At 37.0% G+C, this 22,919-nt stretch overlaps 1 protein-coding gene across 16 annotated transcripts in view; it reads left to right on the top strand.

Moving 5' to 3' along the window:
• LOC120423992 (electrogenic sodium bicarbonate cotransporter 1) overlaps window positions 1-22,919 on the top strand; it is an 86,325-nt gene that overhangs the window by 57,449 nt on the left and 5,957 nt on the right. For 6 of the 16 annotated variants that reach the window (XR_005606299.2, XM_039587992.1, XM_052708980.1 and 3 more), the window contains 8 exons: window positions 701-868; window positions 1,474-1,542; window positions 6,098-6,583; window positions 12,396-12,581; window positions 17,538-17,642; window positions 18,546-18,786; window positions 21,867-22,544; window positions 22,599-22,884. Coding sequence is in view for 15 of the 16 variants with exons in the window: in XM_039587992.1 (XP_039443926.1) it covers window positions 701-868; window positions 1,474-1,542; window positions 6,098-6,583; window positions 12,396-12,581; window positions 17,538-17,642; window positions 18,546-18,786; window positions 21,867-22,544; window positions 22,599-22,884 (2,219 nt within the window). In the remaining variant the exon portion in view is untranslated. Of the gene's footprint in view, window positions 1-700; window positions 869-1,473; window positions 1,543-6,097; window positions 6,584-6,775; window positions 6,953-12,395; window positions 12,582-17,537; window positions 17,643-18,545; window positions 18,787-21,866; window positions 22,545-22,598; window positions 22,885-22,919 lie in introns of all 16 variants that reach the window. The other 10 variants (XM_039587998.2, XM_039588003.2, XM_039587990.2 and 7 more) reach the window with 9 other exon arrangements.

Here is a 22,919-nt window from a genome sequence, read left to right as displayed (position 1 = left end):
AGCTGTTTGATCAGTGATAAAAACAAACAATCAAGTCGGGGGAAATATGATTGAGGTGAACTTCACGTGTACACATACATTAATCAGTCATAGCCACGAGCTGTGCAGCGAGATTGCAATCCTGGTTCGCGAACGATAAGCCCTCGTTCAAGCACCTCGCCACACTTTATAGAGATATCTGAGTTGTGCTGTGTAATATTGCCTCAGACGCTGGAGAGGGATAGTTGTTAATTGGAGCAACGTTCCCACGGGAAGCCCTCAGGAGCTTCCCCCTTAATGGTCCGTAAATTGAAGCTGCATCAACACCCTGCAATTACTGGAAATTCAATCGGGAAATCGAGTTAAATTCTCCCTATAGGTATCACAGTAATTGCATATTCGCACATTGTTTTTCCTTGTTGTCTGACTTTACAATGTTTAATTAAATTTTGATCATACTGTAAACTACCATGCGTCTCCATTTGATGGATTTCATTCAAGCTTTTTGGTGGAGACGCTTGGTCGTTCAACTAAAATTGATATTTTTATTCGCCCTGAGCCACGTTCAACACGTAACTGCCGTCGTTTTTCATTATCGATGACATGTCACCCCACCGCTGCATTTTCCATGCAGTTGCACTTTTCCGGACAAAATCCACCCAAAAAAAAAACTCGTAATAAATCGAACACGTTGCTGATTTTCCCTCTGCCGTTTTTCCAGGTCACCGCGCGCACACCGTCTTCGTTGGCGTCCACATCCCGGGGTCGTCGCGGCGGCACTCGCAGCGCCGCCGCCACAAACAGCACGCGTCGTCACAGTCCCAGGGCGCCGGCAGTGGCCGCGAAAATGGCGACAAAAACTCCGGCGGCAGCGACGCCGAACGACCAGGTGAGAGAGAGAGAGATGCAACAAAAAAAAGGATTGCCCACATATTGCTTGTAGTAAATGAAACCATAACAGTGGGGCACAGGTGGAGAAATTTGAGGAAAATTTGGACAGAATTTTCAATTTCGTAAATTCTTAATCAAACACTAATTTTGACCATTTTGACCTCAAATTCCTCCAGTGTGCTTCGCCCTCAAGAGCTATATGTGATAAAATAATATCAGCATGTGAGACAGTGAGTAATGGCCACATTTCAGGGTGCTAAATCTGCGTAGCCAGGTGTACTCAATTCGTATGCAAGCACAACCAGCTCGACTAATATTCATAAATCGCCCTGGGGATAATACCCTTTACCGATGTTTCTTGACTCGTACAAAACAAAATGTAAATAAAAATTCCAGCCCACCCTACTAGAGTGAAAAATACCACCCAATTTGGCCAAGCCTGTGCCACCCAGACCGGGTATTCTACTAACAGCTGACTTTTCATTTTCTCTATCTCTCTCTTTTGTGCTTCTATATCCTTAACCAACCTCAACAACCCCTCAAAAAAAAAAATAAACAAACAAAACTTGTCCAAATCCACCCGCCACCCCCAAATTCGGGCAGCCTCCCTTCCCAAGCCTCACGTTGTCACGCAGCGAAGATTCAGCGTCGGCGTTGATGACGGCGAGTTTTGTAAGATAATTTTACGCTAGATTTCCTTTTTCTCAGCCTTCTGTGTGTAGTGTCTCATTCGGAGGAAATTTAGCTTTTATTTTCTCATGCACTTCTTCTAGATTTGTTGTTGTTTTCGTCTTCATTTTTTGATTTTTTTTTTTTTGCTTCTGTTGATGAGAAAAAAGATAGCGCGAAGGATTTAGCTCATAAATCACAACAGCTACACAGGTCATTTGTCGTTTGCTTTCTCATCCAATTATGAGCACATTTAGAAGGTTAAGGATGAGTAATGAAACTTTGGAGACTTGAATTGGATTGTATAAAATTTACCTGGGTTTAATTTATATTTGGAAAAAGTGCAATTAAGATTATAGTTATATTACTTTGATTGCTAAATATCGTAACAGAAACAAAAGAAAAAAGCAAAATTTTCAAAACAGTTCCCTTTTTGACCACAAGATTGAAAAAACTTTCGGCCTTTTTCCATCAAACCAGCTACGTCTCTAATGGTGAATCCATTCCAAAACAAAAATTTTATCCCATTTTTACCAAAAATTTAAAAAAAAATATACATCAATTTGTTTGGTAGGTAAAGTGATCGATTTGAATTTTTTTAACTGGATATGTAGTTCAAAACATTAATATTGATCTAATTGTTATTTAGAATCCAATAATTATTTAGCAATTCCCCACGAAAACAGCATGGAAAAAAACAAAAGTCCTCGGATCGGGAATTTTTCTGGGGGTTCCCTGGCCGAAATAATTAGACCCGTATTTTTTTTGTTTGGCCATTAGGGTGACCTACGCCGTGTTAGGGCGGTCTGAAAAATTGCCATTTTCGTCGATTTTCGCAAAAACCACTTTTTTCGAAAAATCATAACTCCTCGCCATTTTAACCGATTTCAATTGTCTTATACGCAAATGAAAGGTGATAAGCTGGGTGGTGAATAGAGAGAATGCGTAACGTGATTTTCGAATGATCCCACTTTGTTTACATCTACAAAGAAGGAGGATGTTAAAGCACAAGCATGACTTTTTTCTTACTGGTAAATGAGCTGTTTTATAATCAGTAGTATATGTGTTTTATTTTGTATTGTTTTTGACATTTTTTGGTGGAAAATTGTTGCGTCGTGGTTAGAAGAGATTTTTCTTTTCTACGGGTGACGAAGATCTGCGGCGAGAGTGTAATTCTGCGATGTCACAAATAAATTCCCTGGCTGATTTTGGATTCCGGCAGCTCTTCCTGATCCAGCAAAAAAAAACATCGCTAATTCTAGCGAAGCTGATCCAACAAACAGAAAGAATTTTCACTAAACCAGGTTTTCAAACGAAATCAAACAATAGATACAGCTTCTGGATGGATAAAACCGCATCGACTCCAAAAACAACTTCCATTCATAATTATAAAAAAATCGATCTCGCCTTCAACTTTCTTAAGGTCTCTTGCCTTCAACCCCAGGTTCTCAAAAGCCAAAATTTGTCATTCTTGCAAAAAAAAACAATACAATACAATACTCTCTACTTTTGGCGAACAGTAAATTGGTTCCACTTTGACAGTTCAAATTTGATGCGGTTTTGCGAACCACTATTCAGCACCCAGGTGATAAGTTGACCTTTCAAAGAAAAATAGTAAGAAGTTTCAAAAATCTAGTCTAACATATGAAAAGGGCTTAAGAAACTTTAAAATGCCGTTTGGACGGTGTCTGGACCAAAGAGCCTATATCTGGAAATATTTTTATCGGATTCCACGGACATTTTTACATAACATACTACAAAATTTGAGGAGTTCATTAACAGGATTCCGAGATATGATTTTTTGAAAATAAAATCCGTGTTTTTTGACGCGCCGCGCGCAAAAACCGGAGAATGACGAAATTGGCAAAAAATCAACTTTTTTCACTAAAACTGCGATAACTTTAAAATTTCAGCGATGACCTATAGATGTTTGGGTACCAAAATTTTCGTAATTAAGAGACGCAACTTTTGGTACCCAGACATCTATAGGTCATCGCTGAAATTTTAAAGTTATCGCAGTTTTAGTGAAAAAAGTTGATTTTTTGCCAATTTCGTCATTCTCCGGTTTTTGCGCGCGGCGCGTCAAAAAACACGGATTTTATTTTCAAAAAATCATATCTCGGAATCCTGTTAATGAACTCCTCCCATTTTTTAGTATGTTATGTAAAAATGTCCGGGGAATGCAATAAAAATATTTCCAGACATAGGCTCTTTGGTCCAGACACCGTCAAAACGGCATTTTAAAGTTTCATACGCCCTTTTCATAAGTTAGGCTAGATTTTTGAAACTTCTTACTATTTTTCTTTGAAAGGCCGACTTATCACCTTTCATTTGCGTATAAGACAATTGAAATCGGTTGAAATGGCGAGGAGTTATGATTTTTCGAAAAAAGTGGTTTTTGCGAAAATCGACGAAAATGGCCATTTTTCAGACCACCCTAACACGGCGTAGGTCACCCTAATGGCCAAACAACCTTCAGAAAAATTTTGAGCCTGATCCGAGGACTTTTGTTTTTTTCCATGCTGTTTTCGTGGGGAATTGCTGTATTATTTTTGAATAAACTGAAGAGAAACTCTCCGAAGAATAACATAATTTATTGGAAATTTAATGTTTATATTTTTTTAAGTGTGTACTTTTCCTATGACCAAAGAAGATATTTTGCAATTTTGCAACATTAGTTTGTTCATACAAGTCTCCATAAAATCTTCGCAGCTGTCCATACAGAAAGACTGTTAAAATTTTCAACAATCTGTATCTTGAGAACGGATTGTCAGATCAAGTTAGCATCTTCAAAATTACAGTCTCATAAAATTTTAATTTGACTTTTCACACCATAAAAAATACGTCAGATATTTATAAACTTTTAGAAATTCTCCGTTTTTGGATATATTTTATAAGACCAAAAATGTCCCCTTTTGAGCAATGGAATAATATAACATATCTGATTGATTCTTTCTGTGGTCCTAAATAACCTGCCAAAATTTTGGAGAGACTGTTTTAGCCACCGACTGGCGCAAAGCAAATTGATTTTAGTATGGGGTTTGTATGGGTAAAACCTTTTTTTTAATTATGATTTTTAATAATATTTATTTTTAATTAGATTTAAAAACCAACTAAATAGGGTTGAAATTGCGAATAAGCTTTCCCGAACAAGGTATGGTGCTTTCTTGCACCTGTCAAAAGACACAAGGAATGTTTTAGATTATATTCTCAATTTCAACCCTACTGAGTTGGTTTTTAAATCTAATTGAAAAAAAATTTAAAAATCAAATTACAAAAAAAGCCAAATGGGGGCTGAAAAAATCGCTCTCAAATTTTGGATCCCAGAAAGAACGAAAAAAATTTGTTGCTAATTTGATGTCGATGCCACTCAACAGTGTTGCCCATTTTAACAAAAAAAAACTATGATATTGGAAAACTGTGGAAAAAAATCGACATAAATTTCAATATTGTGCACCACATTCAAGTAAAAGCCACTAAAAACTGATTTTTTATTAAAAACTTTTTTCCAGTAGAAGTCATGATCAAGCTTCACCATCTCTGACAATATTATAAAATTTTTCATAATTTTTTTTCTTAGTCATTGAAGATAAGCAACCAATGGTTGCTGAGATGCAACCTCTGGAAGAAATGATTTTCTCTACATTACCAAAATAGAAATATTTTAAAAACTTTCAAATTATCTTAAAATTTGAAAAGGCACAAAAATATGGTTTTGAAGAAACATTTTAAGGTGAGCCCCCTTTTTTCACGTGATTGTGAAACTATGTTTAATCAGGAAGCCCACCCGATTTCACATAAGATTGTCTTTAACCGCATTTGAATCGGACGTATTGCCTTATTTTTCTTTCACTGTACTGTTTCAGAAAGCCCTTAAAATTTAAATATTTTTTTTAATCACTTTGTGATGTAGCAATATTTAAATTAATCGATCTTTTTACTTACACCATTCACAAATGTTATTCTCGAATACATCTGGCTTTGCACACAAAAATAGCTTTTCCTAATTGGATTTATTTTTAATTGTTCTCAAATAACAAACATAGCAAAGTTTACAACAAATGCAATAAGATAACAGTAACTAGTTAATTTAGCTTCCCATTTTTTTTAAGTATCAAAATTAGAAGAAGCCAAACTTCTAACATTTACCTTTTTTTTCAGCGTTTAATCAATTTAAATTATCAATCTTTTCTTTCTCAATTTCATTAAACGTCATAACCCGAAACGAACCGTCTTCATATTTCAGCTCGCTCTCCATTCCATGCATGACTCGCAATTAATATTCGGCGAAATTCAGCCACATCACAAAGCAGAAACCCGTTCACTCACCTCAACTCTCCCAACCACCCACGACTATTTATATGCCTAGTTGACATTTATAGCGCACATTAGTTCAACGTCCACATTTCCCTCTTCCTTTTTTCCCAGCAAAACTCAATCACGACCAGCATACCATACACCGGCGACCGACCTCCACTCATTAATCTCCTGTCACCCACCCCAACACACTCACACACTGTGAATTAATTCGTTGATTTTTCCCTGCTCTCCCCTGCAGTTACACCACCCGCACAAAGAGTCCAGTTCATCCTGGGGGGCGAAGTGGACGACAGCCAGCACGAGTCGCACCCACTGTTCTCCGAGATGGAGGAGCTGGTCAAGGAGGGCGACGAGATGGCCTGGAAGGAGACCGCCCGGTGGATCAAGTTCGAGGAGGACGTCGAGGAGGGCGGCAATCGGTGGTCCAAGCCGCACGTGGCCACCCTGTCGTTGCACTCGCTGTTTGAGCTGCGATCGCTGCTGCTGAACGGGACCGTAATGCTGGACATGGAAGCGTCCGGGTTGGAGCAGATCGCCGAGCTGGTGTGCGAGAACATGGTCAATGCTGGCACGTTGCCCATCGAGGCCCGCGACAAGGTCATCGAGGCGCTGCTCAAACGGCACAAACACCAGCACGAGTTTGCCGCCGGTGGGAGTAAAAAGTCCCGCCTGCCGTTGATCCGATCGTTGGCTGACATTGGCAAGAACCATTCGAGCTCGAAAAGTAAGTGCCTGTGGGGTCAACCCTTTTATCCAAATATCACTGTGCAAATATTTAGTCTGTAAGAAAATCCGATCTGCAACAAAGCAAAAAGTCACATCAATCATCGTTCACCAACTTTCTACGACCACCGAAACTCTGTCTCGTGTCTATACAAACCCCCACTGTACAGTGTGATATCTATATTCCGGGCAGATATGCGCCGCTCATCCACCGCCACCTCCGCCAACTCATACCCAATGCACGTCGTCTCATCGTCACCCGGAATGCACGACGATGGCGAGGCCGCGGCCATCCCGCCGTCCCCACAAACCGCACTGCTCGGTGGATCGGGCAAAGATCAGCGGGGTCACTATCTTGCACTGCCAACAGGTATCTATGTTCTACACCACCACCAAGAGAGCTTTAAGCCACACACCGTGCAAGGATCTTCTTCTTCTTCTGTTCTGGTTCCGAACTATCGCTAGTAAAAGAAATGGCTTTTCACCATCACGCGGACACTCTGGTGGAGGAGGAGGAGGAGGTGCACCTTTCTGTAGAACTCTCTCACCCTGTAGATGTATAAGTTGGCTTGGATAACGCAGCGGGGAGTCTGCACAACTTGGTGCGCGGTCACGGTGGTTGGGTGCTAACTTAATTAAAACTTAATGCACTGTTCCGGATTATAGGAAATGCTAGAGTGGGCGTAGATAACACTTGCTTGCTTCTTACCGCAGAGATGAATCCCGTTTAAAACTGGTTGGTGGTGGATATATCAATCAAGCTGTATTCAACTTCATAACAATACTCGTTAAGTGATTCTGTTTCTAACCTCGAACCCTGTGTGGAACTGGGGAAATCGAAAGACTAACATCCTCATCCAAAATGCCTTAAATCACCCAAATTTGTTTTCCATCGAAACGTGCGTGCGTGACACTAGGGTGGTTTCTCTTGCGAGATAGCGAAAAAGATCATCTTATGTTTTAAGAACTAACAACCCGTTATCACAAAAAATACCTTCATCATGGATTATTTGAGATACATAAAACTAACAACAATGAAATTAAATTTGTAGCAAAATCTGGTTGTTTCAAAACATGTCAAAAGTAATTTGCAAAAAAATTTACAGTTACTATAAATGTAATATTTCTATTAATTAGATTTTGATAACAAAGAAGAATTGCTACAGAAACTTTATGAGCGATATTATATCGATAAAACTTAATCCACCTATGTGGTTGGAGCCTTCCTCACAACAATGGCTGTACACAAGTATCATCTATTTTTTAGATCCGGCTTCCAAAAAGTACATCGATATCACTTAAGTGGCCATATCTCGAGACAGGGTTGCCAGATTTTCAATATTTTGGGCTCGTTGGAAAGGTTTTTTGATAACCTAACCAACGAGCGGTCGGATGATGGACCCGGACATAGTTTACATACATTTAAGTGAGATCCGGCTTCAAAAAAGTATATCAATATCACTTAAGTGCTCATATCTCGAGACAGGGTTGCCAGATCTTCAATGTTTTGCACTCGTTGGAAAGGTCTTTTGATAACCTAACCAACAATAGGTCGGATAGTGGATCCGGACATAGTTTACATACATTTAAGTGAGATCCGGTTTCAAAAAAGTACATCAATATCACTTATGGGGCCATATCTCGAGACAGTGTTGCCAGATCTTCAATGTTTTGGACTCGTTGGAAAGGTCTTTTGATGACCTAACCAACAATAGGTCGGATGGTGGATCCGGACATAGTTTACATACATTTAAGTGCGATTCGGCTTCCAAAAAGTACATAAATATCACTTAAGTGGCCATATCTCGAGACAGGGTTGCCAGATCTTCAATGTTTTGGGCTCGTTGGAAAGGTTTTTTGATAACCTAACCAACGAGCGGTCGGATGATGGACCCGGACATAATTTACATACATTTAAGTGAGATCCGGCTTCAAAAAAGTATATCAATATCACTTAAGTGGCCATATCTCGAGACAGGGTTGCCAGATCTTCAATGTTTTGCACTCGTTGGAAAGGTCTTTTGATAACCTAACCAACAATAGGTCGGATAGTGGATCCGGACATAGTTTACATACATTTAAGTGAGATCCGGTTTCAAAAAAGTACATCAATATCACTTATGGGGCCATATCTCGAGACAGGGTTGCCAGATCTTCAATGTTTTGGACTCGTTGGAAAGGTCTTTCGATTAGCTAACCAACGATGGGTCGGATGATGGACCCGGACATAGTTTACATACAGTTAAGTGAGATCCAAATATATGTGAAAACACATTTTTATACATAACTTTTGAACTACTTATCGAAACTTCAATCTGTATAAAACTCGATCTATGGGACCCTAAACCAAGTCGAATGCAACATGAATGAATGGGTCAAATCGGTTCAGCCAGTGCCGAGAAACATGAGCTTGTTTGTTGGTCACATACATACATACACACACACATACACACACACATACACACACACACACACACACACACACACACACACACACATACACACAGACATTTGTTCAGTTTTCGATTCTGAGTCGATATATATACATGAAGGTGGGTCTACGACGTTTTTATACGAAGTTCATTTTTAGAGCAGGATTATAGCCTTACCTCAGTGAGGAAGGCACAAAATGGAATTACAAACCTGATAATGTTAACCGAATCTTCAACTGTAATCTGAATACTACTAATTTCGGTAAAGTTTAACCAGAATTTGATATTAGAGTGCTGTACAACGAATTACCGTTTTAATTTTCTTTATTTTAACTGCACAGAAAAAAGTCAATTCCCGTAATCGTGAATTTTGTTCATGGATGTGAGAACCACGAAGGAATTTATTCATGAGTATGGTGCATTTGCACTATAAACGTGAATATATTCCTTCGTGTTCACGATTTCGGGAATAGATTTTTCACCAACCAAATGAACATAAAATAACATAAAATTTACTTCAAATTAAAAAAAAAGTGGAATCTAAAGTGAAACCTCAGTGTGGTTACCACACGGAAAAGTCAAAGTTTGTTAAAATTAGCGAAATAAGTCGCTATTTTCTTTAGAAGAAACAGGAATCGCTATTTTTTCTACCTGCTGGTTTAATAAAAACAAATCACTGTTTGAGAGATCATTTCATCAGAATTTTTTTTCGCTGGAACAGGAAGAGCTGCCTGTTCCCAAAATCGACCAAAAGATTTTTCTGCTGGTTTCCAGCGCGCTCCAGCAGATCTTTTCAGAAGTTTTTTTTGCGCTGATACAACGTTCTAAAGATGGTTCCGAGATAAAATCTGCTTGTCCAGCGGATTTTTTCACCGATCCAGTGGTTGTTAGTACTGAATCAGCGTTTTTTTCGTAACGTGAATATTAAAAAATAAACAGTACTGGAAGCTGTAACAAACGGTAACACCGTGAATATCTGGAGTGAAGAGTCGAATAATTTTAAAAGTTATATTTATATTTCTCAACGAATGAAACATTGTTGATAATTTTTTCATAATTCATAATTCTCTTCGTTTTGACAAATAATTCGTTTTTTGCAAATAATTCGTTTTTTGCAAATAATTCGTAGTATACGGCATTTGTTTACTTAGGCGTCATCCATAAAGTATGTCACGCTCTAGGGAGGGAGGGGCGGTCTGAGCAAGTGTGAAATTACATATTATAAGTATAGGAAACACGTGGCAATTTTGGCTGATTTTAGCGTGACGTACTTTATGGATGAAGTCGTGTTGGGATAGTTGACTAAATATGTGATAATTAAATTTCAATTAAATTTTGCTTTATGATTACACTTTGTTTCAAAAGCTTGTTTAGTTCCGCCAATCAACTCTGCGATGATAATGATAACTAACATTTCTGCAAACACCCCTTACAGTTGAATTTATGCCAGAGTAGTACAGAACTGCGATGAAAACAGCGAAACAAATCACTAGTTTTTCTGCTGTCAGTTATTTTTGGCAGTAAATTTGCGAAAACAAACCAGCAGTACTACATTGCTGGTTTTGATTTTGTTCAACTGCAGATTTAAGCCATCCGATTTAGATAATTTTTTGACAAATATCAACAAAATCAAGTCAGGAAAATCTTTTTGATGATTTGACGTCAAATCCCATTTCCGTGTGATCAGAAACTTTAAAGTAATTGTAATAGAAGAAGTAATAACTCTTTGGGAGATAAATCCACTTTCTGTGTTTAAAAACGCAGGCCTCCTCAACTGATAAAAAATATTTGAAAAAAAAATCCCAACCAGAATTATTTGCTTTGATTGGATTGTTAAATTTGAAAGTGTATATCTCAAAATCTCGCTTTACTTTCAAGAACTAATATTCTGAAGAGACTTAAGTTATTTTTAATAATAATTTGAATAAGCTTTTATGGACGGTTTATTTAACTGGATCTCTATTTGCTTATACTAGGTATTAATGATTTTAATTCATTATTGTTCGGTTTGAAATTAATCAAAATCAAAGTTTAACTTTAAATTCAAGAATAAAAAAAAACTTTTTATGTTTTGCTTTTCCAGGCAACTAAATGACAAAATTTGAATTTCTCTGATTCTTTGTGTTGGTTATTTTGTGATTTAAGTATCAAAATATTTAAAATTTTAGTATATTTACAACTTAACATTCCAACTCCCAAGCCCTTAAAAAAAGTTTAAATGGTAACTCCAACTCGTTGGTTCTCAGGCATTACTCGATTCCTTTTTCCATTAATTTGTAAGGATTTCTAGATGATCCTAAAACTTTGCAGAACTTGATTTGATCAGATCTGTAATTTTGCAATCAAAAACATTGTTCCAACTTTTTTTATTGCCTGATGTTTTTGGTTGCAAAATTACAGATTTTTTTTTTTTATTTGATCAAATGGAGTACTGTAAAATTTTGGGATCACCTAGACATCTGTACAATAATATGCTACTAAGTGTCCGAATTTTGAATCATGACGTTAAATTACGTAGAATACTATTAAATAGAAAAATTATTAAATTAATAAAAAATCTACCGTTGAGTTCACATCTTTCTTAAAAAGAACTAATCTCTTTGAGCATTCTCGGCAATTTGATCTTTAATTTAAGAATTTTATGATTATGGTTGCTAAAAAAATGTTTTTTTTTTATTAAAGCCACCCTAACGTCCATCATGACCCTTGAACCAACCAAAACGGTCCCTTTTCAACAAATCCCCACACTTACTATGGCATCCGCCACAGCAGCATCCGTATCCGCCACACACTGTCTGGACGATCAAATTGGAAAACTTCTCGCCCTCTTTTGGCCCCAAATTGCGTTTCGATAGACGACAATGAAAATGTATGGAAATGCCCTCTCGTGGAACGTGGAAGCAAATTTCCTGTTCTTGTCCATGGAAATCACCCTCTTTGTTAGTGAGATAATCCGGAAAATCTGAGAAGTGTTATTGATTTTTTTGGGGCCGTTACTTCCTGGTTTGTTCTCATTTCCACGCCGTCGTCCAAGGGATTAGTTCCATGAGGAACGTTGGGTTTGTCCAAAAGCTTACACTTGGAACGACGACGACGACGGTGGCGATTATGTTTCGGAGCGGAAAGTAGGACATCAAATCGGTTCGAGTGTATGCAAAACAGCGGAAGGTGAAATAAATGGACTTAGTGTTTTCCCTCCCTCCGAAGCTTTTTCGACCTGTGGTGATGGTTTTGTTTCCACTTGTTATCAGGTCGAAAAAAAAAATATTTAAAAAGAAGAGTAAAAGTTCAGTTGGTAAACTGTATTCGTCATGATCGTCGACTGAAAAACAAAGCACTGCCGCAGAGTCTAACGTTTGCCCCCTCATCTCTCGACTGTAGATGACATCTCGCCAACTCCATCGCATGGTGGTGCAAGTGCCACTGCATCTGCCTCCGGTGGTGGTGGGGGTGGTGGTCCATCATCCAGCCTTGGAGTGACCACATGGTTCCATGCTGGCGCTTCAGCATCCGGCGGTGCATCGTCGTCGACGACAGCCACAACGGTTTTCCCATTATCATCAAGAGGTTACCACCCATTTTGCTTTGCACAAAAAATGCACTCACACAAACACACAACCACAACCTCACACCGTTCATATGAATGTAACTCTGTTTCTCAATGTCAAGACTTTCTTCTTCTGTGTGACCTATTCAAAGACGTCTTCTGCAGGTCTTTACTTCTTGTATAGAAATAAACAGCTTTGGTGTGTATCTTTCATACGACTTCACTGGAAAATAAACCGACCTTCAACCTCTCTCTCGTTGTGTTGTGGCTGTCTTCATGTTACCACTTTGTATTGTATTATCAACCTCTTCTCTACCACACTTGTCATGTTGATGTTGTGTCGACACTTTTGCATTTCCTTCATCAATCGTGAATCATTCCCCAAATCATCAATACCCACAAAAAAAATCCCAGCTCGAACATCTGATCCCAGCTCCACGTGGGGGAGGGAATTTCACAGCAGGGGAGAATATCCCCCACCCTCTTTTTTCATCATTCATTCATTCACGTATTCGTCCGAAAAAAATCAAGACGAAAAGCTAAACGCAAAATTAATCATCAAAGGAATGTCTCTCCCATGCTTCTCAAGCATCTCATCATCTTACGTAAAGTATGATGGGCAGGAGGAATCGGTTTCTTTCTGTTAGCATAAGGGTTATATGTGATTAGATTTGGAAATGATGATTGAAAAATAAAAGGGGAACAATGAACCTAAATGATTTTTTTAACAATGGCTCAATTTAACATAAAATGTTAAAAAAGAAGACATTTGTTAATATTGTTAGTATGTATCGGAATCCTTCTTCTTAAATCTCGGTACAAACAAATAAGCAGAATAAGAAAAATATTATTTTCTTTCAGAAAGTGATGCAACACTAATTAAAAGTTAATGATTTTTTCCATATTTTCTGGAAAAAAAAGTTATTAAAAAGGTTGAATTTCTTATTTATACTTCAGGGGTGACTTTGACAATCGCTGCGGTTCTTACTAAATTCAAATTTAATTTTTTGATTGCCTAGGTCATGTGGCCATCTGATTTCAAATTTCAAATTCCCAGTTTTTCTCGGTTTTCTCCTCAGACCGAAAGGAATTTCCCAGATTTTTTACATCAACTCACAATGTTTTTTTTCTTCTGAGCAGTTCTCTAGGATTTCGGTCATTCGATTTTTTTTGTATTTTTTAATCCGACTGAAACTTTTTTGGTGCCTTCAGTATGCCCAAAGAAGCCATTTTGCATCATTAGTTTGTCCATATAATTTTCCATACAAATTTGGCATGATATGTGAAAATTCAAAAATCTGTATCTTTTGAATGATTTTTTTCATAGATTTGGTGTCTTCGGCAAAGTTGTAGGTATGGATACGGACTACACTGGAAAAAATGATACATGGTAAAAAAAATTTGGTGTTTTTTTTATTTAACTTTTTATCACTAAAATTTGATTCGCAAAAAAACACTATTTCTAGTTTTTATTTTTTATTTTTTGATATAATTTAGAGGACATAAAATGCCAACTTTTCAGAAATTTCCAGGTTGTGCAAAAAATCATTGACCGAGTTATAAATTTTTTAATCAATACTGTTTTTTTTTCAGGGGGGGCCTCGTGGCGCGGTGGTTAGCGGCTTCGGCTGCCGATCCCTAAGTTGCTATGGGGCGCGGGTTCGATTCCCGCCTTATCCTCCTGGCCTTCTATCGGATGGGGAAGTAAAACGTCGGTCCATTTGCGTAAAAGAGGTTTTGAGTGACTCACCACACCTAACTTGCGGACGCCTAGAAATGAGCAGAAACTTGCAATAGAGACCACAAAAGACCCGGGGGTCGTTAAAGTGGATTGCTTTTTTTTTTCAAAAAATCGAAATATTGGTCGCAAAATTTTTTCAACTTCATTTTTCGATGTAAAATCAAATTTGCAATCAAAAAGTACTTTAGTAAAATTTTGATAAAGTGCACCGTTTTCAATTTAAATTAGTGCACATGTTTGCACACTTTTGGAAAAAATATTTTTGAAAAGCTGAGAAAATTCTCTGTATGTTGCTTCTTCGGACTTTGTTGATACGACCTTTAGTTGCTGAGATGTAATATTTTTAGTGCAAATCAAATTTTAGTGATAAAAAGTTAAATAAAAAAATCACCAAATTTTTTTACCGTGTATCATTTTTTTCCAGTGTAGTCCGTATCCATACCTACAACTTTGCCTAAGACACCAAATCGATCAAAAAATTCTTTCAAAAGATACAGATTTTTGAATTTTCATACATCATTTTTGTATGGACAGCTGCGAAATTTGTATGGAAAATTATATGGACAAACTAATTATGCACAATGGCTTCTTTGGGCATACCGAAGGCACCAAAAAAGTTTCAGTCGGATTAAAAAATACAAAAATTAAAATTGAAGAAAAAAGACCGACTTCGTAGAGAATTACTCTTAGAAGAACTGTAAAATTTAAGGAATTTAAATTTAAATTTAAAGAATTCCAGAAAAAAAAAGCAATTTGAAAAAGAGTCACCGAATTTTTTAATTTAACTGATGAAAATTTGATCTTTTGAGTTAAAATACAAGATGGTAAAACAATATTTGGCGTTGTCACTATTTTTGAAAGAATCGTAATTTTCCGAAAACGTCTACGTTTAAGTAAATTTTTTTAACTTGCCTTTATTACGTTTTTCCCAGTAGAGTTTATGATCAAACTCCAACCGAAGAAAACATAAATATTTTTTTATAATTTACATTGAAAACAAAATCCGTAACAGTGTTACTGTTGTTTTTGTTGTATGTTTCCTAAAAATCAATCAATCTCAAATTCCAATTTAAGACATTTGAAGATAAAAAAAACTCAAATCTGATTAAATTTCAAAAACAAAACATGTTATTTTTTAAAGGATTTATCTTCAATCAAAAGTATTCATAAAAATTCAATTCAATTCGGTTTTATTGGTGAATAATCAAGATACAATGAGTTATTTGAAGTGCATAACAGAGTTTTGGAGTTCCTTACAGCTGTGTGTTGCATCATAATCCATTTAGGAACAATTATTTCTTTAACTAATTGTTCCTAAATGGATTTATGATGCAACGCACAGCTGTAAGGAACTCCAAAACTCTGTTATGCACTTCAAAATAACTCATTGTATATTCATAAAAAAATAACAAAATTTCCAAAGCGATTTGTCCAACAAAATTTAAAGAAAATATAAATTAAAAAACTGTTTTTTTTTTTATTTTCGAGATTTTACACTAACTATGGACACGCAAATTTGATGGAAAACCGACATCTTTTTAGAAATTTATTCTGCAATTTTAGAATTCCGCAAGAACGAAGAATATCATGAGATACAAATAGAAAAAAACAGACAGCTTAAGTCTATCAGAGAATCAAAAAATGAATTCATTTAAGTGAAGTTTGTTGAATTTTTATTAGACTTTTAAAATTTTCACGGTTTGTGAGTCAATTTTCTGAGTTGGCCATCCTGATTTAAATTTATATACTTTTTAAAAAATACATTAAAAATTGTGTGATAAGGTACATATTTTTTTTTATATGGATAATTTTTTTTTAATTCAATTCAATTAGTGTTTAATTAGAATTACACATTTCTGCTTCAAGATGTTACATTGGCAATTCAGGCTTTGGAGAACCTTTCAACTGAGATCAATTCATAAGCCTATAAAGGGAGGCTACATATTTCTAAATTTTGAGAAAAAAAACCCTATATCTATAAAAAATACTTTAAAATAAAAAAATAAAGATTTTTTTGAGATTTAAATTGATTTTAGCGGCTCACAGATTTCTGTTACAGACGTTTTAGTGTCTTCAAAACTACGGGAACTATCGATTTGATTTTTTTATCATCCCCTAAAATACTGTCTTCAAAGTTATTTACAACAAAGTTGCACTATTTTTACAATCGGATGCTTGCAGGATTGGGTTCGTAAGTTTGACACATTTGGAATAAGAAGACAACAACTTCTTTGGTTGCTGTGCACCCTTAAAGCACAAATCGAAACATTTCATAGACACTATGAATTTGCTGTAGCCAATAAAGAAACTGAATTCAAAATTTCATACCAAATTGACAATTTTTTGAGCAAAAAGTATCATAAAAAGCTTTATATATTATTACAGTTATGCTCCTGTAAGAAATTTGCTATAACATAATGAATTTACGAAAATATATTTTTACGACTTTTCCGGTAATCAAACCGGTGTACACTTGATTATCAAAATCATTATTCGAAAATATGGAACTTAGATTTTTTTTAAAGGACTCCGAGATGAAGACATTTAAGAAAAAAGTTACCCTTCCATTTTGGAATTGTGGAAAATTGTATATTTTAATAAAACAACTTACTAAAATGGTAAATCATGGTCATTTAAAAAAAAAAACAAAATTCTGGAAAAAAATATTAACATAAAAAAATTAGGCATTTTGGTGCTTTCAAATGCGTCATGTATTTTTTTAATAAAAATAACTTTTTGATGAAGATTTAATACAAATCTCGTTAATGTTTCAAAATGATCCTAATAATGAAATAATTCATTTGCCAAACTAAGTTTCGCTTCTACTAACCTGAGGATATTTTCTTGATTTTAAATAAGGCTTGTTTCCTCAAATCAAAAAGATAACAATCTAGCTGGGATAAACGTTCCTTCGTAACCCTCTAATTGGATCCCATTCGCAGCGTATTAGACCCATTTTGATCATACGTAGAGCATCAGTTAAAACTGACGCTGTCACACGTCCCAATTAGACCAGACAAATTAGCAAGTAACCACAAAACTAAACCATTATCACCCTCGATAATCGAAAAGACCCTGCCTAATCGTGCCGAGAATCCAACACGATCCACGATCCAAATCAAACCACTTTAATTCGGCCAAACTCGATCACCCACAGTCCAAATCGATTAAGTTCCGATTAACACACTGCTTCTAACACGCGTGTTGACGCGGGCCAACGTTTACTCTTCCACAGTTGAGGAACAACAGCAACAGCTACACCAGCAACAACAACACCTTCCGAATCAACAATCGTCCAACAACGATGGGAAGCATTTGGCTGTGCCTGGAAAAGCTTCCGGTAAAAAAAAAATCCTCTTTTTTAAAAGGGCTTACAAAACCGTTCACCGAGCAGAAGTTGACTCCCAGCTGTGCACTTGAATTTTTCTGGTTTTGTGTTGCTTTCCCCGAAAAGAAAAAAAAACGGTGAAATGAACATACAAAAAAGTTCAATTTAGCGGAAAAGTGGCAATTATCAGGGTGTCACACGATTGGAAGAGATGGTTGTTTTCCCTGCTTTTTAGTAGTAAATGGTTGAATTTATGAGTTTTTTTGTCACGAACTTGCAGAATAATAAATTTCTAAAACATTTTGTAAGAGATTTAAAAACATTCAAAACAGAACAGAATATAGTTTCTCCCCCTACATTCGCATCATACATATGTTACAATCACCTGCTGTCAGCATACAGGAGTTTATGCAATGCATGTTTCTGCTGCATATCCAATCACGTACAGCATTTCCGACAGCAAACGAGCCCCTGATAAGCGGAGAGAGTGGGAAAGCTCTCACCCCAGGTCATGCCGTTTCATAAATCGATAAATTCATTAAACCCCATTTCTCACCTGACACAGTTCACACATGAATCGTACTGCTATAGCTTAAGTTTGTTTTTGTAGTTGTTTGAAACAAGTTTTGTCGATTTTCTTCCAATATTTTACTATTCTTCATATAAGCTAAATCTCATAATTAACGTCCACATTTTGCATGCTTAAAAGCAGTGTAAATGCCATTAATTATATCCCGTTTGTATTTTACAGTATTTAATATCCTCTTCAACTAAATTTCCCTTCGGAACTCAGAACAGCAATTAAACAGATTTTTTTACTTTTCCATAGATTCCCCAATTTTAGGAAATCCTTCAGAAAAAAAATCTGCAATCCCCAAATGCTAACATTCCCCTCTAATCCGCGCCCACTTCCAGGGGAGAATCTGATCCAAAGTCCGAGCAACGTGTCGATGGCGCGGAACACCAGCTCCGGTGAGCTGCAGAACGGCGAACACAAGACCAACACGCACTTTATGCGCAAGATTCCGGCCGGCGCCGAGGCCAGCAACATCCTCGTCGGGGAGGTGGACTTTCTGGATAAGACGTTGGCCGCGTTCCTGCGGCTCAGTAGTGCCGCCGTGATGGGCGATCTGACGGAGGTTCCCGTGCCGACCAGGTGGGTGGATTTGGGATAAAAGTTGGATAACTGGATGAAAGTCCCCAATTTATTCGGATAATTGAATCTGATCAAATATTTAGCAATTACAAGGTTTAGAGACCTCAGACTTGGATTTGGTATTTGGATAAAAAATGCTTTGTATAACCTAGTCGGGTTATCCAGATTTTCGGATAGAAGCTTTTTTCATAAAATTATTTTTATTAGGTCCTTTTCGGTACTGGGACCTGGTTAGGATAGAAGCACGGGTATGAATCTTCAAGCAATTTCAATATGGCGACTTGTATCAGAAGAAAGTGAGGCATTTTCGCTAGTTCTCACTGTTCATACTAACACAAAGCAGCATCAAGAGGCAAAAGGTGATTTCGAATATTTTTGGCATTTTCGTTAAAAATATGCGGTTTTGAAAAAACAAATAACAAGACCAACTTTTAAGTGTAGTTCGACTGTCAAACTTGTAATTCGTTGCTGATTTGTTAGAAAATTTGTTAAAAATAATAAGTTTTTTTGCAGCACCTCTTTTGGACAGACATATCTGTTATCACCTTCTGGTTCCTTGGATTGGCTATGGATAATTTCACAGTGTAAAAGAACAGGGCAGCTACCACCACGTGGCGCCACTGTTTCGATTGAGAAAATGATACAGGTTTTTCAGACGAGTTTCAATCCCGTGATAGATGCTTTAGAATGGTTTTCGAACGAAGTTTTCAAATATTTCAAGGGTTTCTTTTCTGCTGATTATGCGTAAGTTTAATAACCTCGGATAATCGAAGCAAGGTTGTTAATCGATAAAATTATCGTCTAAAAATAAAAATAATGGTTATCGTTATCGTTAAGACGATAACAATAATCTATCGTTATCGTCATTTCGATAATTCCATCGGCGATAATCTTTTCGCCGATAATTGACGCAAACTAATTTTTTAAATCTTTCTAAAATCGACTTTAAAGTTTATGTCCTATTTATTTACACTCAACCCCCGGTGGTTGGTCACTTTTTCGTTTGACACTTTTTTAGTTTGTACCCCGTTGGTTGGTCAAAGTCAAACTAAAAAGTGACGAACTGTCACTTTTTACACGGCGCTCACGCACACTATCAAAACAAACGTTTGGTAGTGTGTGTGAACTCCGTGTAAAAAGGGTGTCAAACTAAAACGTGACCCCGTTCGTTTGACAACAGTTGGTGTCAAACCATCGGGGTTTGAGTGTATATTTTTTTTATTTTTAAAAAACATCGTATGTTTCAAAGTATAAATACTCGAAATTTTTCACAAAATACCGTATTTTTTTTCGAAAGTACCCAAATATTTATGAATTGCAATATGGATATCAAACGATGCAAAATTGTACATGTTTTTTAAACTTTTTTATATATTTTTAAATACTAAAATTTTTACATATTACCATATTTTTCCAAAGTACTCAAATTTTCATAACTTGCCATATGGGTGTCAAACGAAGCGAAATTTTGCTTTTATTATGCTTTGTGTATGCTTGTTCAGCGTATTAAAGCTTTTTTTTTAAATACCAACAAAAAAATCATGAAATACTGTTTTTTCCGAAAATTCTCAAATTTAGAAAATTTGCAATGTGGGATCAAACGAAGCGAAACTTTGTATGCGTTTTCAGTTTTTTTGAGTTTTTTTTTTTTTTTGTTAAAAACTAAAAAGTTTACAAAATTTAGAAATTTTTAGTATTTTTGAAAAATACAATATTTTATAAAATTTTCATGTTTTTAACAACAAAAAAACTGTCTTAACCCTTTCGGGCCTGATGGGTCATATATGACCCAAAAATCAAAATTTTCTAAAGTAGTAATTTTTGTATGGTCCTAAGGATCATTTACCTATCATCAACTAAAAATATTTTTTTTTAATTCAGGCTTGAAAGGGTTAAGTGAAAAAGCATAAAAATTTCGCTTCATTCGATACCTATATTTCAAATTATGCAAATTTGAGTACTTTCGAAAAATATGGTATTTTGTGTAAATTTTAGTATTTTTCAAAAAAGACTCCAATAATTTGTAAATGCATAAATACGTTAGGCCGTTGCAAATATTTTTTGAAGTTTATGTCCCTCGGCTCTGACCAAAGTCGAGAGGGGCGGGGGGCGGAGGCAATAAATAAAAAAAAATATGAAAATTGAAATTACAAGCCTAGGTTTCAACATTTGGATGAAAAAAGTGTTTTAAAATGCATTTTACAGGCGTACAGTTGCTTTCCAATCATTAGTTTTGAAAATATCGAGGTATTGACGGATTTTTTTTTCGCAAAAAAAAGAACTTTTCCGTGGGACTGTACATTGTTATTTCATGAAAATTTAAAATGTTTTCAAAGGAGTTCAAACATGCTAAATATGATTATAAATGCGGGAAAATGCATTTAAACTGGTTTTCAGTCGATTAAACTTTAATTTTCATTAAAATTTTGAAGTTTTTCACCCCCTGATTATTCAGGCCAACATTGAAGGGGTGGTGGGGGGCTAGGGGCGACATGAACTTTGAAAAATATTTGCAACGGCCTTATTTTTTTAAAGTTTAGCAAAAAACTCTAATAAAGTTAAAACTCAGAAAAATCGCTACGTTTAATACCCATATTGCAAATTAAAAAAAATGAGGCATTTCGAAAAAATATTGTACTTTGTGATTATTTTTATATTTTTTAAACAAAACTAAAACAAAGTAAAAAAGCATACACAATTTCGCTTCGTTTGATACCAAATAATGCAAATAACAACAGTTTGAAGAATTTCAAAAAATACGGTAGTTTTTGAACAATTTTGAGTATTCATACTTTCATACTTTTTGAAAATTTAACATGAAATTTTTGAACTGAATTGTGAGGATTTTCAAGTAGATCATCAAGGTTTCCCTTTCGTATTATTAGATACTAAGAGTAATTACTTCGGATTATCTAAGCTATTTCCCAAAGAAACTTTAAATAATTATAATTCGGATAATCCAATCTATGGATAGTTGAAACTACGGATAATCGATGCTTCTAGTTTAACTATCCATATATGAAGGCTCGAGTGTTTCGGCTAATTACAACAGTAACTTTACGTTAACCCATCCCCTACAGATTCATCTTCGTCCTGCTCGGCCCACCCGGAAGTCACACCAGCTTCCACGAGATCGGCCGCGCCATGGCCACCCTCATGTCGGACGAGATCTTCCACGAGGTGGCGTACCGCGCTAAAAAGCGCGAACACCTCCTGGCCGGAGTGGACGAATTTTTGGACGCCGTAACGGTGCTTCCGCCGGGCGAGTGGGACCCGTCCATCCGGATAGAACCTCCGGCGGCGATACCGTCCCAGGAGGTGCGCAAGCGACCCCCGGAGAAGAACCCAAAGGAGGAGATCGACGAGGAGGAGGAGGAACAGCGCCAGCGCGAACAGAGCGGACTGTCGCGGAGTGGGCGGCTGTTTGGCGGGTTGGTCAACGATCTGAAGCGCAAGAAGCCGTGGTACTGGTCGGACTTTAAGGACGGACTGAGCATGAAGTGTATCGCGTCTTGGATTTTCCTGTACTTTGCCTGTCTGTCGCCGATCATCACGTTCGGGGGGTTGCTGGGTTCGGCCACCGGGAACAATATCGCCGCTATGGAGTCGCTGGTGTCCGGATTTGTGTGCGGCATGGGGTACGGGTTCTTTTCCGGGCAACCGCTAACGATTCTAGGGAGTACGGGCCCCGTGCTGGTGTTCGAGACGATCGTGTACGATTTCTGTACGCGAGTTGGCTGGGACTACCTGACCTTTAGGTGAGATCTTGAATGAAACTATTTGGACTTGATTATGACCGTATTTGTCTACAGATTCTGGATCGGGACGTGGATAGCCATCATTCTGCTGATCCTGGTGGCCGTCGATGCGAGTGCTCTCGTGTGCTACATTACGAGGTTCACCGAGGAGAACTTTGCCTGTCTGATCGGGGTCATCTTCATCTACAAAGCGATCGAGAACGTGATCCTCATCGGGGCGGACTTCCCCATGAACACGTCGGGTGGCAAGCCGGACTGTTCGTGTATACCGCCGGCCGGGGATCCGCTGTCTCCGGAGGCGATCCACGATTGGGCACAGTACGACCGGAAGTCTTGTGTGGTGAGTAACGAGATTAGTTGCGCAGGTCTTCTCGA

This window comes from Culex pipiens, chromosome 2 (genome assembly GCF_016801865.2).
Source record: "Culex pipiens pallens isolate TS chromosome 2, TS_CPP_V2, whole genome shotgun sequence".
Lineage (NCBI taxonomy): Eukaryota > Metazoa > Arthropoda > Insecta > Diptera > Culicidae > Culex > Culex pipiens.
The sequence above is the reverse complement of the archived record's forward strand: the minus strand, read 5'-3'. Positions and strand labels throughout refer to the sequence as shown.